The sequence below is a fragment of the Nilaparvata lugens genome, chromosome X, assembly GCF_014356525.2.
Source record: "Nilaparvata lugens isolate BPH chromosome X, ASM1435652v1, whole genome shotgun sequence".
Taxonomy (NCBI): domain Eukaryota; kingdom Metazoa; phylum Arthropoda; class Insecta; order Hemiptera; family Delphacidae; genus Nilaparvata; species Nilaparvata lugens.
In genome coordinates, this window is record NC_052518.1 from 97,874,049 (window position 1) to 97,890,042 (window position 15,994).

A 15,994-nucleotide genomic window follows, 5' to 3' on the forward strand; every position below is an offset into this window, starting at 1 on the left:
CTGGCTGCTGTGGATTAGTATAAAATGAGCACTGCTATACAGAGAGTGTCAGTTTGGCGTTTGGAGATTGACTGGTTAAGCACGCCTGACTGGAAATTGGGTGGAATCTGGTTTGATTCCCACTCTGGCAAATAATTTTTGTATGGTAGCTCTCATCGAATTTCCTTCTAGTTGTTCTCCCTTTTGACAATATATGCATTACCAGAAGTCTTCAGGGTGGTTTACAGCATTTAACTTTGGGTTCGTCTAATAATAGTTCATTGAAAATATTAGAGTTGATCTTTCAAGTTGTTTAAAAATTCCCCTTTTCCAACTTTGACACTCGTTACAAAAGCTTTTGTTCTCAGGTTAATAATGTATTTAGAAATAAAATAATGTTGCAACTATTGTCATCTCTCATGATCATCAGCCTCATTACCCACGCACAAGCCTACGGCTTGTGTGGGAATCATCCTCAGCCAAAATACTACTTTTTCACGAATTAAAAAGAACGTTCTATTTTTCAGACACGGACAAAAGTATCATTTCCGATATATTCGACGGCAAAATGTACACCTGTGTGCAGTGCTTAACGTGCAACAAGGTAACAATTTTCATTCACTTAACGACTTTTATAACTGGATACACGTTTAGCGTTTTAATCATTTCTGCACATGAAAAAAAAAACTATGAAATGTTCGGGGCACTGGCGTATCCAGGATTCTCTCAAGGTGAGGGACTTCTCTGATCCTGCCCTACTAAATTACCAAAAAATATGTATTATATTTTTTGAGAATTATTTCAGTAGCCTATACCTATGAGAGTATTGGCCTACCTGTATATCGAGAAATATATTCTAATATCCTATATTCGAGTATTTTAATCAGTATTGTTATTTGTATGTTCAATTATTCTAGAAAATTACTTGTACCGTTTTCACATATTTTATATAAACACAACTAGTTCCGAGCACTTGTAATTTGTAATTGTAAAAAAAAACTTGAGAATGTTAATTCACTCGAATCTAGTTGTGTTTAAATAATACATATAAAAGGGGCACTACTAGTAATTTTCTGTTTAAGAAAAATATATTTTGCACATTACTAAAAACCATTAGATTTCACTATGAATTCAACTCGATATTATGCTGATGCATATCCATAATTTGCACTGTTAAAATTAAACTTGAATTTTAAAAAACACTTATGGAGTGAAAATGCACTTTGTTAGTGACGATCGTTTCGACCTGTTGTTGGTCTTCATCAGATGGAGACACTCCAAAAGTGTTTTTTAAAATTCAAGTTTGATATTATGATTCAAATTTTATGAATAACAATAGCTTCCTTCACTGGTCCGAGTTCCTATTCAAAAGAGAATTGTTAACCATTGAACGATGTCAGTAACTGAGCTCTAGACTTTTCAACGTGAACAAAGAGTAGAATAATTGAAACATCTCCCGGAAAGTAGAATTTGAAAACTAAAAGTACAATATATGCGAAATGCAAGTGGAAAGTGAGATATGGCAGGGAATTCATTCCAGCTCATTGATCATTCATTACCACTTACAATATGAACTGGAAACAATTATTCGGTATTAATATTTTTGTGTAATTCCTCTTGTGATGCACGCTGTTTACAAATTTGAACTTTTAAATCTTTTCTGTTTCACAGGTTCATGAAGAGGCTTCTGAAGACAGGACGTGGGTATGTTGCAATATTTACAAAACATTTTCTGTTTTTTCTTTTCAATTTCAAAATCTCGATCCAAACTTATTCAAATTTATTGATTGAACCATGAAACTGAGTTCACCAGTACACTAACAAAATTATTTAATAAAAATCTACTAATCGTCAACTAATGTTTGACAGGAGTTTTTTTCAGAAGTAGCCATAGCATGGTACAGTCTTGTATATTGCCAAACAAAAAGTAACAAGTTCTATTCATCATTATAAATAAATAAATACAATTTTATTGTCAGCCAGTAAAAAAAGCACAAGACAAAGTCACACAAATTGAACATGAAATAGACAGTCACACATTAAGAGGCAGACACATTGTTACTATTACATTGCTATTTAGATTACATTTCCAAATTTTACAAATAACAAAGACAATATTACAAAATTAAGCAGCTTGTTCATACGTGCTAACAAATAAGAATTAAGGAATGCTGATTCTGCTCTCGTAAAATTCACTTAATTTATAAAAAGGATTGTTCGCCATCCAATCGGGCACCTTTAATTTGAACCGTTTTAGGGGTGTTTGTTGGAGGTGAAGCGGTAACTTATTATACACCTTTTGCCCAACTGCTTCAAAACTGTTTAAATATTAAGACAATCTTTGGTATTGAATATTGTCTATTGTTTCTGGTATTAACAGGGTGAATAGTATTTCTTAATTGATAACGATGCAGATTCTCCTTGGTGTATAACAAAACAGAATATATGTACTGATTTTTTACTGTCAGAGTTTTATTATTTATGAATAAAGAAGGCCTACAGTGTTCTAAATAAGGTGATTCCGTGATTATTCTCACGGCTTTTTTTGTAGCAGGAGAATATCGTTAATGTGCGCTGAATTTCCCCATAGAAGAATACCATAAGACATGAGACTGTGAAAGAAAGAAAAGTATGCTGTCCTTAAATATATTTTTGGTACCGTATTAGCAAGGCTTCTCAGCAGATAGATCACTCTACACAGCTTAGTGCTCACATATTTGACATGAGGCTCCCAAGTGAGTTTTGGATCTAGATGAACACCAAGAAATTTTATACTAGATGCGTTGAGAGTAGCACCGTATTTCAAATAGAAATTGATTCTTTCTGTCTTATTGTATTCAATACAAAGCCATTCGCCCTGAACCAGAGAGATGCTCGTTCCATCGTACTCTCCGTCTCTGTTTCTATTTCTATTTCTATGTTTCTATTTCAATTTCATTGCTGTAATTGGCAAAGGAAGACCTGATCAACTCATTCCATTAAATGCCTGCAAAATTATGGAAGATTTGTAGCCCTATAAAATAAATTCAATTTTTATAAATGGACTCTGCTCTCTTAAATTTTAGAACAGAACTTACTTCACAAAATCGAATCTTGAATTATTTGGATTTTGCGTTAAAACTTTGAATTTGCTTACAGATGTCTGAAGGATCTGAAACAACACGATTCATTACCGTCCAAATCCCTACAAAGGAGGATTTGAAGGCTCTTGATGAATTAACCAAGAAGTATGCTGACCTGAAACATGTCAAGGAAATGTACCGTTTCAAAAAGGTTAGTTATCCACGTCTATTCAGTGTAATTTATTAGTACATTCTACACGTTGAAAGTTGTTTCAACACATTTTGGTTTTTCCTGTTGAGAATTACAATCAATGCAAAATGTATGTGATGATAATAGTAATTAATGTGCCTTTAATATGTTTGTCTAGAGTTGGTTTGGTTGGCTGAGCAAGCTAATGCCCTTTCAAAGCCGCAGCGTTGTCAGTCTCGAAAACTGTTTGCAGGCATTCTTCTGTGTGGAAGAACTGAAAAATGAAAACATGTACAGGTTAGTCCTCAATAGCTCAGCTCATAATATATTATTCACTACATTTAACATACAGCAATAACATTCACATCAACAGTAATAGTCAATAAAATTTGGCTTTGCCGCCTTAGTTTGTGATTGCCACATATCAGTATCAGAGTCGCAGTGAAAATATTATCTCCATGAACTGTAATGGGACTATTCATACTCGGGCTCATTACGGGAAGAATATTAGCACTGAACCGGATGCGGACACTGATAGTGATTTGTGGCAATGCAGGCTGTGTAATGATGAATTAGATTTGTATACACTGTAAGCTTGGCTCAGCTTTCTGCACAATTAAAGATACATCCTTCAATGTCAGTGAATATTGCATTGAGGGGTAATGTGAAATAGTGGTTATTGCTTTTCCTAGTCAACATTCAGTTATGGCCTTTGTATATAGAACTCCTAGTTCTAATATTGAACTATTTACAGATAATATCAACCATTCTACTTCGTTGCTCTGTAATTCAGAAAAGTATAAACATTTTAGAGTGGTTGTAACAGGTGACATAAATATTGATGTAAGGCATACTTGTGCAAATACTCAATTTTCTTAATATGCTGCGATCAACAAATTTCTACTGCCTTTCAACTACGAACAGACTTGACTCAACTCTTGTTTGGACAACGTTTCTTCAAACATCAGTCAGGGTGAAATTGAGTGTGCAGTGGACTACATCTGTCAGACCACCAAGGTCTTGGAGTATATTATATTGAAAATCCAGTTATGAAATCTATGTACCACCTACTCACCTAATAATTCCAGTTAATTTATTGAATCATTTTCTGTACCCAGGAACAATGCCCTAGAATATTGGTAAGGAGTTCGGAAACATTCTGTATATAAAAGCGAAATTGCACTGATTCATTCGCTCAATCACTCACTCTGATTCATAAATCAACAGAACTGAGAATCTACTGACCAAATACGTTCAGATGTAACCTTTGAGGGTTCCTTTTTACAATTTTTACAGTAGTTCTTCTAGAATTTTCAAGAAGATTGAAACTTGAAAGGGTGAAATGAATGTTTTGTAATTTCTGTACAATATTTGTTTTTTTTCATACACATTTTTTTAAAAATAAGCTACATAATATCAACGTTTTCGAGAACTGATGTAGGCCTATGGGAAATGTTCATATTCGGTACAGAGGCTCAGCTACAGTCTAAAAATTTTTTATAGAAAGAGCTTCATAAGTTGGCCACCGATAAGATAAAAAATTGGAATTTTCCTGCGTGGTGTCAGTCAACTGGTGATTGAATAGTCTCGACTAATTACGGGATTGTATTTGACTATTTGACTTGAGGAAGCAAGCTTAAATGAAGAATGCTGGCTGGTGGTGTTTAGAGCTTCTATGGTTATACAGTAACAGTAGAACAAAATTACTCTATTTTGAGTGAATTCACTAATCGTAGCTGTGAGCTCAAAGAGCTTTACCAAGCAACATCTGCTCAATTTCTGACAAATGATTAAATTTTGTTCAATTTGCAGGTGTGGCAAATGCGCCGCAGCCCGTGATGGGATAGCATTCTCCAAAATTACACAGCTACCGGAGGTACTGTGTATAAACCTGAAGAGGTTCCTGCCTGACTCGACCAAAAAAACTCAACACGTTTCATTCCCGATCACTGAACTCGACATGACACCTTTTGTTCATTCTGGTAATTATTCTCTCTCCTTGTCTAGAAACTGATTGAATTTTCATGTGATTTCTACAACATTCCATTATTTCCAGTTTTGTTATTGACAATATGATGTTAGACATAGTCAAATAGATGAAGCCAATCAATGACGAAATTCCACTTAATGAATGCCTGTAGTACAGAATGTGATTGCTTTTGAATAATTTGTTTATTACTTTCAAACTTTAATGAATCCGTCAATTTCCAATTAACAAGTGTCTCAATTGGCATTTCTCAATTATGTTGGTTAAATCAAAAAAAATTTTGAGTTGAATTTTGATATGTATTGCTTTAGTTGTTTCGGAGTTAATTTATGTGAAATAACTGAGCAAGGAAAGAGCTCCAAGACAATGCATCATTCGATTATTGTAAGGCATTATTCGATTAAGGTGAGGTATTGCAAGGTAACATGTTTGACTTGTTTTTCAGAATGCCTGTCGGAGATTAAAACGTACGACCTTATGGCAACTATATGCCATAAAGGAAACAGTTTAAATAGTGGACATTACATCTGTTATGGGCTTCATGAAGAAAAAAAAATCTGGTTCGAGTATGACGACCTACGTGTGACCAAGGTCACAGAAGATAAGGTTGCTTCGTGTGAAGCATACCTTCTATTTTATAGGTTAGTCCATTTCCAATGATTTACACAGATGGTTTCAATGTTAGTGTTAATATGAAGGATGGATGCTTGAATTAACGCTACTGGTGTACAGAATGTTACCTTCTTGTTCTATTTTCTCATCAGCATGCTTCAATTTTATCATGTACAGTATAATACTGTAATTTTATGTTAATGGTCTTCCAATACTATACTTTATCTTAGGAACTCGCTCCTCAATCATAGGCGTTAGCTCATTGTTCATACTATTAAGGCGAATCAGCATAGAAAAAATTGAAATCTAGCCCCATAGATAGCAGCACTGTTGGGGTCAAATTACTTCATGTGATTACTCACTTATTTTTAGTCCAATATGGAAGACCAAAACTGTTTTGCAATCAGCTTAAAGGTTTGAAACTCGCTACCATATGCTATTTTTTCCCCCAATTTGAATAAGTTTTTACAATTGATAATTTTTATATTAAGAAAAAAATTAAGTAATGCAGGTAGTCATTTCAAAGGCAAATTTTTCTCAAGAATTTTAAAATTAATTTCAAACAAATCGGTTGAACGGTTCTGCCGGAAGCCCGTTTTTAATTGCAATGCATTGTTCAATTGGATTGTATTGTTGACGCGGTCAGAACAGTAGCACACGGTCAGTTCACAGCCCAACGCATTGATTGAGCACCTTCTCACTCTAGTTCCAAAGCTTTCTTTCTTTGGAGCTGTAGTCAGTGACCATATCGTGGTTATTGTTGTGGGAGTGAGTGATTGACAAAGTTTGCAATTCACTTAATACATTTTTACTTTCCTTGCCCTATTACCATAGGTAAGGAAAGTATTACTTTCCTTGCCCTATTGCCATAGGTAAGGAAAGTATTGCTTTCCAAAAAAATTTAAGGTACCACAATTTCATGTTTTCTATACGTTTTAAGGTCTCCTGAGTCCAAAAACATGATTTTTGGGTGTTGGTCTTCTGTGTGTGTGGGTGTATGTGTGTGTGAACACGATAACTCCATTCTTAATTAACCGATTGACTTGAAATTTTAAACTCAAGGTCCTTATACCATGGGGATCCGACAATAAGAAATTCAATAAAATTCAATTCAAAATGGCGGATAATGGCTAAAAAGCCATGTTTTTTACGATTTTCTCAAAAATGACTTGACCGATTTTTTCAAATTCATACCCTGTATAGTTATATATCAGCTCTTCTAACTAGCATGAGTCTCCTTCCTGAGTATCTAGCATGGGGTCCACCCCATCCTTGAGAAATTTACTTTGTAACCTCCTTCTCGTGCTTGAGGTAGGTGGGTAGAGCAGTTTATTCAAAAGAACACACGTCGATATTTTATTTGTAGAACAGCTGTTTTGACAACTTTTAAAAAATCCTCAAATTTCATAATTCAAACAAAGGAAAATGTACTCTGAAATCAATCGCAATAGTATAATCGTAGTTTTAATTATTTAGCCGCCAATCGGCATAATGTTAATCCCTAAATTATCCTCGTGAATGAGGCTTATAGATCAATGAGCAAGGAAAGTTGTGTGAGTGTACCACACCAGATTTTTTTCTATCTGAATAAGTTTTAACAATTGATAACTTTTATAATAAGTAAAAATTTAACTAATGCAGGTAGTCATTTTAAAGGCAAATTTTTTTCAAGAATTTAAAATTTAATTTCAAACAAATCGGTTGAACGGTTCTGTCGAAAGCGCGTTTTTAGTTCCAATGCATTGTTCAATTGCAGTGTATTGTTCACGCAGTCAGAACAGTAGCACAGGTCAGTTCACTGCCTAAGCCTAATGCATTGATTGTGAGCCTTTTTACTCGTTCTCTCTCTTATTCTCTCTTTCTCATTTTCTTTCTATCTAACTAGTCTCAGAGCTTTCTCTCTTCGGAGCTATAGTCAGTGACCATTATCATGGTTATTGTTGTGGGAGTGATTGACAAAGTTTGCAATTCACAAAATATATTTCTTTGCGTAATGGTTCAATCAACAATTTTACGATTATTGTGCAATGACAAAAATGAAACAAATGAATAGCTGTAGTTTGAACTTGAGTGTAGTTTTGAAACATCAAAACAATGAAGTTGAGCCCTCTTCTGTCAACATTGTCCTTCTATAGCATTGTCCTTCGTCTATATTATGGAATAAGTCAGAATCAAAATTCAAGACAGACAGCTGAAATCACGTGTTGACACATAAACGACAGACAGTCTGTGTGATTACTCCCAAAACACAGACACCCATCAACTGGTTTGTTGATGTCACCAGACATTTTTTCTTACACAATTCCAATGTTACCCTGATTCAACATCCGCTATTACCATAGAGAAACAATAGCGTAAGTAGATATCCCATGGTATAGGGCGTTTATGTCGCAACTTTTACTGTTATCCCAAGCCGATTACTGTCGATTATTGTCGATTTTTACTGTTTTGACCGGGTAAGAGTGTATGAACGGCACAATATGAGAGAATACCAGCGTTATAAAGCTTCACAGGAAAGAACTACGTGGAAATTATGTGGACTATCAGCTTGAGATAACAGTACAAGTTGCGACATAAACGCTCTATACCATGGGATATCTACTTATGCTATTACTTAGTAATAGCATAGAGAAACGATAGCATAACATTACGCTATTGTTTCTCTATGGTAATAGCTTTCTATTAATAGTAGGTATTGGTTATATCCTCAATAACGTATGTCGTCAAATCACGTTATAGCTTTCGTTCAATAACTGCAAATATACAGGTTAATCAAGTTGGAAATCGTATAAATTCGATTTGTATACAATGATGGAATAGTTTATGATAAGAAAAGTTGTACATACTGCTGATATTTTCAAATATTTTTTGTATATAATTTCAATAGAATAGTGAAATAAGACCGATATTGTCAGTTCCATATGATTTATTTGAGTCATATTGGCTTAGTTAATTCGTTCAAAAAAAAAAAAATATGTGGAACTGACAACATCGCTTTCATTTCACCTTGGTATAGAGAAATTCCACAATATCTCTGTTCATACAGTAAAGTTTAAAAAATATTATTATATTGATTTAATTTTAATTCCAACTATATTAAGTTTTTTCATATACCTTATAAGGTGTGCGGTCAACGTTTTTAATCCATGTTCTTAATTTTTTATGTTATTACAACTGTTTATTTTATAAGAACTAAGGACATACAAAAAACCAATAGATGTGATAATTTTCAATGAGACTTTATTTAAAAATGAGAAAATGGGATTGATGGGCTCCCTGATTGCCATACTTCGGCAAGTTCGAGGATCCAGTATCTCTGGCAACAAGGCGTGATGGTAGAAATAAATTAACTTTTTGTCCATCTTGTCGGTCCAAAACCTGTCATCCCTCTCGATCTTTTCAATATGGATATCTTTCTTCCTTGTCCACACTACAAAATAACAGATTTTTTTCTCAGCTACATGTAGTTGCCCTTGCACCTGAAAAATCAAGAAACAGCCCAACTTAGAAAATTCCACACATTGTTAGGTAAACGTGCACGTATGAAATTATTTATCATCCTATGGAATCATGTGGGGCTACTAATTTTTTTAATGAATCAGCCAGTACCTTATTGAATCTTGTTATTTAGGCTTGCTCAACATTTTTCGAAAAATACTGTCACTTTCAAATGTCAATTCAATGAATTAAACCATAGAGAAACAATAGCATATTTTACACTATTATTTCTCTATGATTAAACGTAGACAAACTAGGATAATAGTTATTCATCCTTGGTATAACAGCTGATAACTTCGCCGTCTGTCGATAACTGAAGATGGGAGTGTCTGAGTAGGAGTGAGACAGAATTATGTTCAGCTGTTGAACTATTGCAATCAATCAGTTTATCCCATGAGTTTATCAATCAGTTTATCTTGCAATATTGATTAACAGAATATTGGGGCACCGAGCTTCGCTCGTTATTTATTTATTTACTTATAAACAGAACTCAATTCTTTAAAATGATTGGGGAAGGACTAACAGGCATAGCCCAAAACTGTTTCTTCCCCGAATTTTTATTTATACATTATAAATATTCCAAAAAGTAGGTTATGTTCCATACACTTGAATTCTGGTCAAATTTTCAGTTCAAATATTTGAAAACATAAACGTTCTAATTTAGATTGTTTACAAACCAAATTGAATAACAAAATAACACTCACTTATTACTTAGAACTGTAAAATGATGATTAACTTTGAATATTATGATATACCATCTCATGTCAACAAATCAGATTATTTTGATCGAGTCAATTGAAATTTCTAGATTTCTCGCGAGATACGGTAAGCTAATTGATTACACAGCTGATCTCCCACACAGGCACACGCATCTTCTGTTATCGACAGACGACGAAATTATCATCTCTTTTTCCAAGGATAAATTATCCTTTTCAGGTCCTTCAGCGAGTTTTCCCAGGGATGAGACCTAGTGCAATCGAATTTCTATATCATAAACCTACTATGTTCAAAATTTCGTGAAAATCGTTAGAGCCGTTTTCGAAATCCGTTGAACATAAATAACCAGATATAAAAATACATAAATTGCTCGCTTAATATAATAGGATATCTGATTTGTTGATATGACCAACGATATGATTTTATTCAAGATCCAACCTTTTTTTATTCAAATTGAAGTACCTTTATCAATATTTTCAAAGTCAATCATTATTTTACAGTTTTAAGTGATTAGTGAGTGTATTTTGTTATTCAATTTGGTTTGTAAAAATTCGAAATTCGAACTTTCCTGATTTCAAATTTTTAGACTGATAATTGAACTTAAATTCAAAAATGTATGGAACACAACCTACTTTTTGGACTACCGTATTTATATTGTATATAGTCTACTGCTATACATCAATATTTGGGGAGAAACAGGTTTGGGCAAGAATTGTGTTCTGTGAATCAATAAATGAATATTATAAATTATGCGTTTATACTTATATGCTTTTGTACCCCAGAGCGAAGCTCGGAGCCTCGAAATTGATCCCTAAGTGGCAAGTTTTTAAGTTTTTACTGTCATAAATAAAATTATTTTTCTCATCTCACGTTTGTTTCATGGCGGTTTTGAAAGTTTCCGTTATCGTGGGTTAGATATATCAAAAATCACCTACGTTTCCACAACGTAGTTTTTCCAAGCAGAATGATTTCACTTTGATCTTATTAACAAACATAAAAACATACATACCGAAATACCTCGCTTGAGAAATTCTGGTGGTAGCCGCCTTTTCATTCTCCTGGCTGAAAGAACCAACTTCTTCTTTCCCTTCACCGTATGTCTTGAATCCATTTTACCGGCCGAAAATGACAGAGAAATATATATAATACGGAAATCTGAATTATATAGGAAGTGCGTCTGGAAATACTATGTCCTAGGACTAGCCACGATCACTGTCAATATGACAACAAGTGAACAAGCTGAAGAACTAAGAAAAGTTGTGACCAGCCTGAGCACTGAGAATGAAGGCTGACTTGTTGGTGGGGTGGCGGGTGAGTGACTTGTGTGTTGGGGTGGAAGGTGCCTGAATGACGTGTGGATGGGGTGGAGGGTAGGAGCGCATAAAAAATCATAGAGATAAAACTTGTGAATATGATTCCGATGGAACCACTGGTTCGATCTTCAAGCTGAAAAATGATAAAATTTTTTTATGTTTTCATGTTTTTCTTGAAAAAAAGGTTCCCTTTGAAATTAAGAAATTTATTTCTGTTTAAATAAAACATAAAAATAAATCGACATGGTAGCGGCATGGAGATATATATTACAAGAATAAATCAGTTTTCAAAACAAGTTTTACTCTAATAATGAGCGAGTAATAGCATGAAGTATTTCGCATGATTATAAAGCGCTACGTGGTGGCAATTTTTGAACTAGGGCCTGCGGTGTTTCGCCTTAATGTATAGCTGTTGCAGTAGTATACTGTTAAAAAATAAGAATAAATACAATTCAATTTCAGATACTAATCATGAATAATAATAATATTGTGATTGATCATGTTTCTAAGGATGTATATTAATCATTACCTTTGAATTTACTGATGTATGTTGAGCTGCTCATAGATTCTAAATAAGTATTCAAGTTTAGCATTATTGAAATTTCTGATCTGAATGATTTATTCAGCATTAATTAGATAATGGAGATGATATGACCAAGTGAGTTGAATTTACTTGAACTACTGATAGGCTCCATGATGATAAAAGTGTCTAAATTTCAGATACTGTTTTTGGTGAAATATAGTGATATTTATCCATAATAAAGCACTGGAATATTGTCTATATTATTTATTATCAGTTTGAATTTGAAGCAAATGCAACAAAAAATATTTATCAATGTTTGGAGAGAATACAGCTGATGTATGTCTTGCGGCAAATGTCACATTAAATAGTCATATTGAACGTTTAAACAGTCCTTGATGATGTGTGCTTTTCATTCTACATACAAGATTGGTGAAAATTATGGAAACAGCTGAATATTTCTTTCACAGGAGAAATTTGACGATTGGTCTGATTGATGTGAATTGAACAAAAAACTACTTCTGTCGTTTCAAAATTTTGGGCTGCCTTCTTGGAACCGCAATTTTGAATCCAGCTTAATTTTCTTAAATGGAAAGGTGGTCATATGATACATGATTTCGATACAGAATTCAAAGAGAAAATGAATGGCGAAACCCGCTCATCGATATCTCAAACCGTTCTTGACATTAAAATTTACTAATAGATCATACAAAAATGAAATTAATGGAATTTAGGAAATCTAAAAAATTCCAGACTATCAAATTTCACTTTTTTAAGAGTGAGTAAACTCTTATAGTAAATCTATTCACATATTCAACACTTTGAACAGAATAGTTTGATGTAATAGACTTTTAATGTAGCCAACTCATTTATTCCATTTCAGTCTTGAATCAACAGCGCGTTAGACTGAGCATCATTGTGCTAGCCTCTGTAGTTTTTTTAGTTTTAGTTTGAACTAGTTTACAGTATTGAGTTTACTAAGACTTTTAAAATCAGCCCTCTTGAAAGTGACTACAAGCATTCCACTATGTCATCAATTAACTTAATAGTAACCATTTAAAAAATTTAATTGTGATGCCGCACTCTGAATTAGAGGGTGGAGCTCACATAAGATCCCGTTGAGACCTTTATCAAAGATGTGTGAATAGAAGTTTTTTCGTGTAATGAGATCTTGATATTTTTATTACTATTTTTATATATTATTTCTTTTTCAGTCAACTACGCAAAGATCGGCCTTCAATGACGAAGGAATAGTGGGCGAATCAAATGATTTGACGTCTATGTGAAATCCAAATAGATGAGCCTCATTCCACGACTACGACTTTTTTTCTGATATTCCGTGGCGGGATGTAAGCAGCCATCTTGGAATTTATTCTTTTTGGAAGACGGTTTATTAAACAACACTTACAGTTAAATTAAGTTATTAACAGCCTTTATTCATCGCTCAAAGTTTTGTAATGTTGATGAGTCTATCATATAAATCTCAAAATTTACTATTCGACTGTGAAATGTGCTAGGAGTGTTTAATGAGGTGTGGAGTGGGGTGAGGGGTGGAGGAGTAAGCGTCGGGAGGTCAGTGGCAGGAGGGAGCAGTTTGACAACCGAGCTCAGCCGACACCGACACCTTTCAGCCATGAATCTGCCCAGTCGAGCACGTGTCTACTGCGATGTCAATTCTCACAAGCCACGAGAGTACTGGGACTACGAAGCTTATGCAGTCGATTGGGGGCAACAAGACGACTACCAGCTAGTTAGAAAACTTGGCAGAGGCAAATACAGTGAAGTATTTGAAGCCATAAATGTAACAAGTAACAAAAAATGCGTAGTAAAAATATTAATGCCGGTGAAGAAAAATAAAATCAAGCGAGAGATAAAAATTCTTAAGAACTTGAGAGGTGGCATGAACATCATAACGTTACTAGCGGTTGTGAAGGATCCAATCTCGAGAACGCCTGCGCTCATTTTCGAGCATGTCAACAACACCGATTTCAAACAACTGTATCAAACGTTGAACCACTTCGACATTCGATACTATCTGTACGAGCTGCTAACGTCACTAGACTACTGTCATAGCATGGGCATCATGCATAGGGACGTGAAGCCTCACAATGTGATGATCGATCATCAAGCTAGACATGTGGTCTCTTGGTTGTATGCTGGCAAGCATGATATTTAGGAAAGAACCGTTTTTTCATGGACATGATAATTATGATCAGTTAGTTCGCATTGCTAAAGTGTTGGGAACAGAAGAACTTTACGAATATTCAGACAAATATCACATGGATCTTGATCCAAGGTTTTCAGATATCCTAGGGAGACACTCGCGGAAAAGGTGGGAGAGATTTGTACATAGTGAAAACCAGCATCTTGTCACCCCAGAAGCTCTTGACTTTTTGGACAAACTATTACGATACGATCATTATGAACGTCTTACTGCTCGCGAAGCCATGGATCATCCTTACTTCTATCCAGTTGTGAAGGAGCAGAATCGGCTGAACATAGTATCTTCGTCTCCTACTCCCATAGCAGGCCCAGTGCCTGCAGGTGACTAGCATGCCAGCACGAGGAACAGCAGCAGTGAGTAGCAGTGCTGGTGTTGGTCCGAGCGTAGCTCCCGGCGTAGGAGTGATCGCCACGCCTCAATCAACGCAATGAACTGTCTATTGTATATTACAACAATTGGAAAGTGTTGTTTGCAGACTCGCTTAAGTGTGTTTGTCCACCATTCGAAATAACGGTAGGCCTCCTCTGTTCTGCGAACATTAATTTTGTATTGGACTTTAACTGTTAATGCATTATATTGTATGTTTAAGACGTCTATTAAGCGTATTATATAAACTTTTAATATGGTCTTAGGAATTCAGTAAGCATAAAAATATTGGAAACGAAAATCCGTTGTGTGTTGAATTCATTAGAAAACAGGCAGCCTATTTGTTGAAGACCATTATTAAACATTCTCACCTTATTATAATAGAAATATTATAATGTAAGAGAAAAATGACAAAATTATTAAACTTATTCCTTGACTGAACATGCATTATTCTTCTTACTTGCATTGGTTTTTATGAGTGATATTTTACAACCTTCAAGTTTAGTTGGATAACTTTAGCACATCAGAAAATGAATAGCTATTGAGGTATTGTGTCGTTATTCGGTCATTTCAACAAAAAGACTAGATTTTGCTATTTCAAAATTCAATTATTTTAAATTATTATTTGCTATTCGCAGGTTCAAATATTCACAATACCGATTAGTTAACTATTCCGAATGCTGTCGTTTCATTCTCAATCTACCAATTTATCTCTACACTATTTCACCAATCATTTCAAGTTATACCGTACAATCTGATAAGATTGTTATCTTTGATCTGCTGTAAATTGCTAAAGAAAATCCCATTTTAAAAATGAAACTTGTAAATTGACTTCTAATAAGGATAAAAGTTCATTTGAAATTTGTAAACTGTACGAAAGATTAGAAACGTAATTTGATTGTACTGCTACTACTACATTGTTTGAACTTTATTAAATAATTTTATTTATTACTTTTTTTTAAACGGAATATAAGCACTGTGCTTCTCAATCTGTCAAGGAAAACTGTGACTTGTTTATATTGAAGATTTTCTTTTTGTACCATTAACGTTCCAATTCACAATTCAATGGAAGTTGTTAATTTCTAAAATTATATATGTTTAGCTTAGTGTATCACATGAATGTTAGCTGTGATATGAAACAATAAATCCTATTCTGTTATTCTGTCATCTAAAGATGTTTTCAAATTTTATTGTGTTGTAAATGTAACTATGAATATTATATTTTGTATAGATTAAGTGTTTCATTTGCCAGTGATTATTACTTGAGTAAGATTATTGAGATAAGATGCCAACTACTTGTCTTTCAGTGCCGCAGCACTTTTGGAGATACAATGGATCCAATTATTTCTAATAATATCATTCATAATTAATTTTATTATTTTGTCGAGTTAATTCATATATGAACAGATTATTTGCTATTTCAATAATGCAGATTGATACTTGTTATTAGTGTATTGGTTATCACTTGCTTTAATATATTATGGTGTTTTGCTTTATTACAAATGTCAAGTACAGTATTATTAATT

At 34.0% G+C, this 15,994-nt stretch overlaps 2 protein-coding genes across 3 annotated transcripts in view; both read left to right on the forward strand.

Moving 5' to 3' along the window:
* The window catches only part of LOC111056987 (ubiquitin carboxyl-terminal hydrolase 33-like), a 247,806-nt gene extending 234,610 nt beyond the window's left edge, over positions 1-13,196 (forward strand). For both annotated transcript variants that reach the window (XM_039442782.1, XM_039442783.1), the window contains 7 exons: positions 507-583; positions 1,651-1,683; positions 3,118-3,252; positions 3,410-3,528; positions 5,044-5,213; positions 5,664-5,859; positions 13,093-13,196. In XM_039442782.1, the coding sequence (XP_039298716.1) occupies positions 507-583; positions 1,651-1,683; positions 3,118-3,252; positions 3,410-3,528; positions 5,044-5,213; positions 5,664-5,859; positions 13,093-13,132 (770 nt within the window). In that variant the 3' untranslated portion in view covers positions 13,133-13,196. The remainder of the gene's footprint in view (positions 1-506; positions 584-1,650; positions 1,684-3,117; positions 3,253-3,409; positions 3,529-5,043; positions 5,214-5,663; positions 5,860-13,092) is intronic.
* A 173-nt stretch (positions 13,197-13,369) lies between these two features.
* Positions 13,370-15,014, forward strand: LOC111056984 (casein kinase II subunit alpha-like). Its single transcript, XM_022344400.2, is given in 2 exon segments — positions 13,370-14,005; positions 14,007-15,014. Coding segments are annotated over 2 exon segments (918 nt in total). The 5' UTR covers positions 13,370-13,511; the 3' UTR covers positions 14,431-15,014.
* The last annotated feature ends 980 nt before the right edge of the window (positions 15,015-15,994 follow it).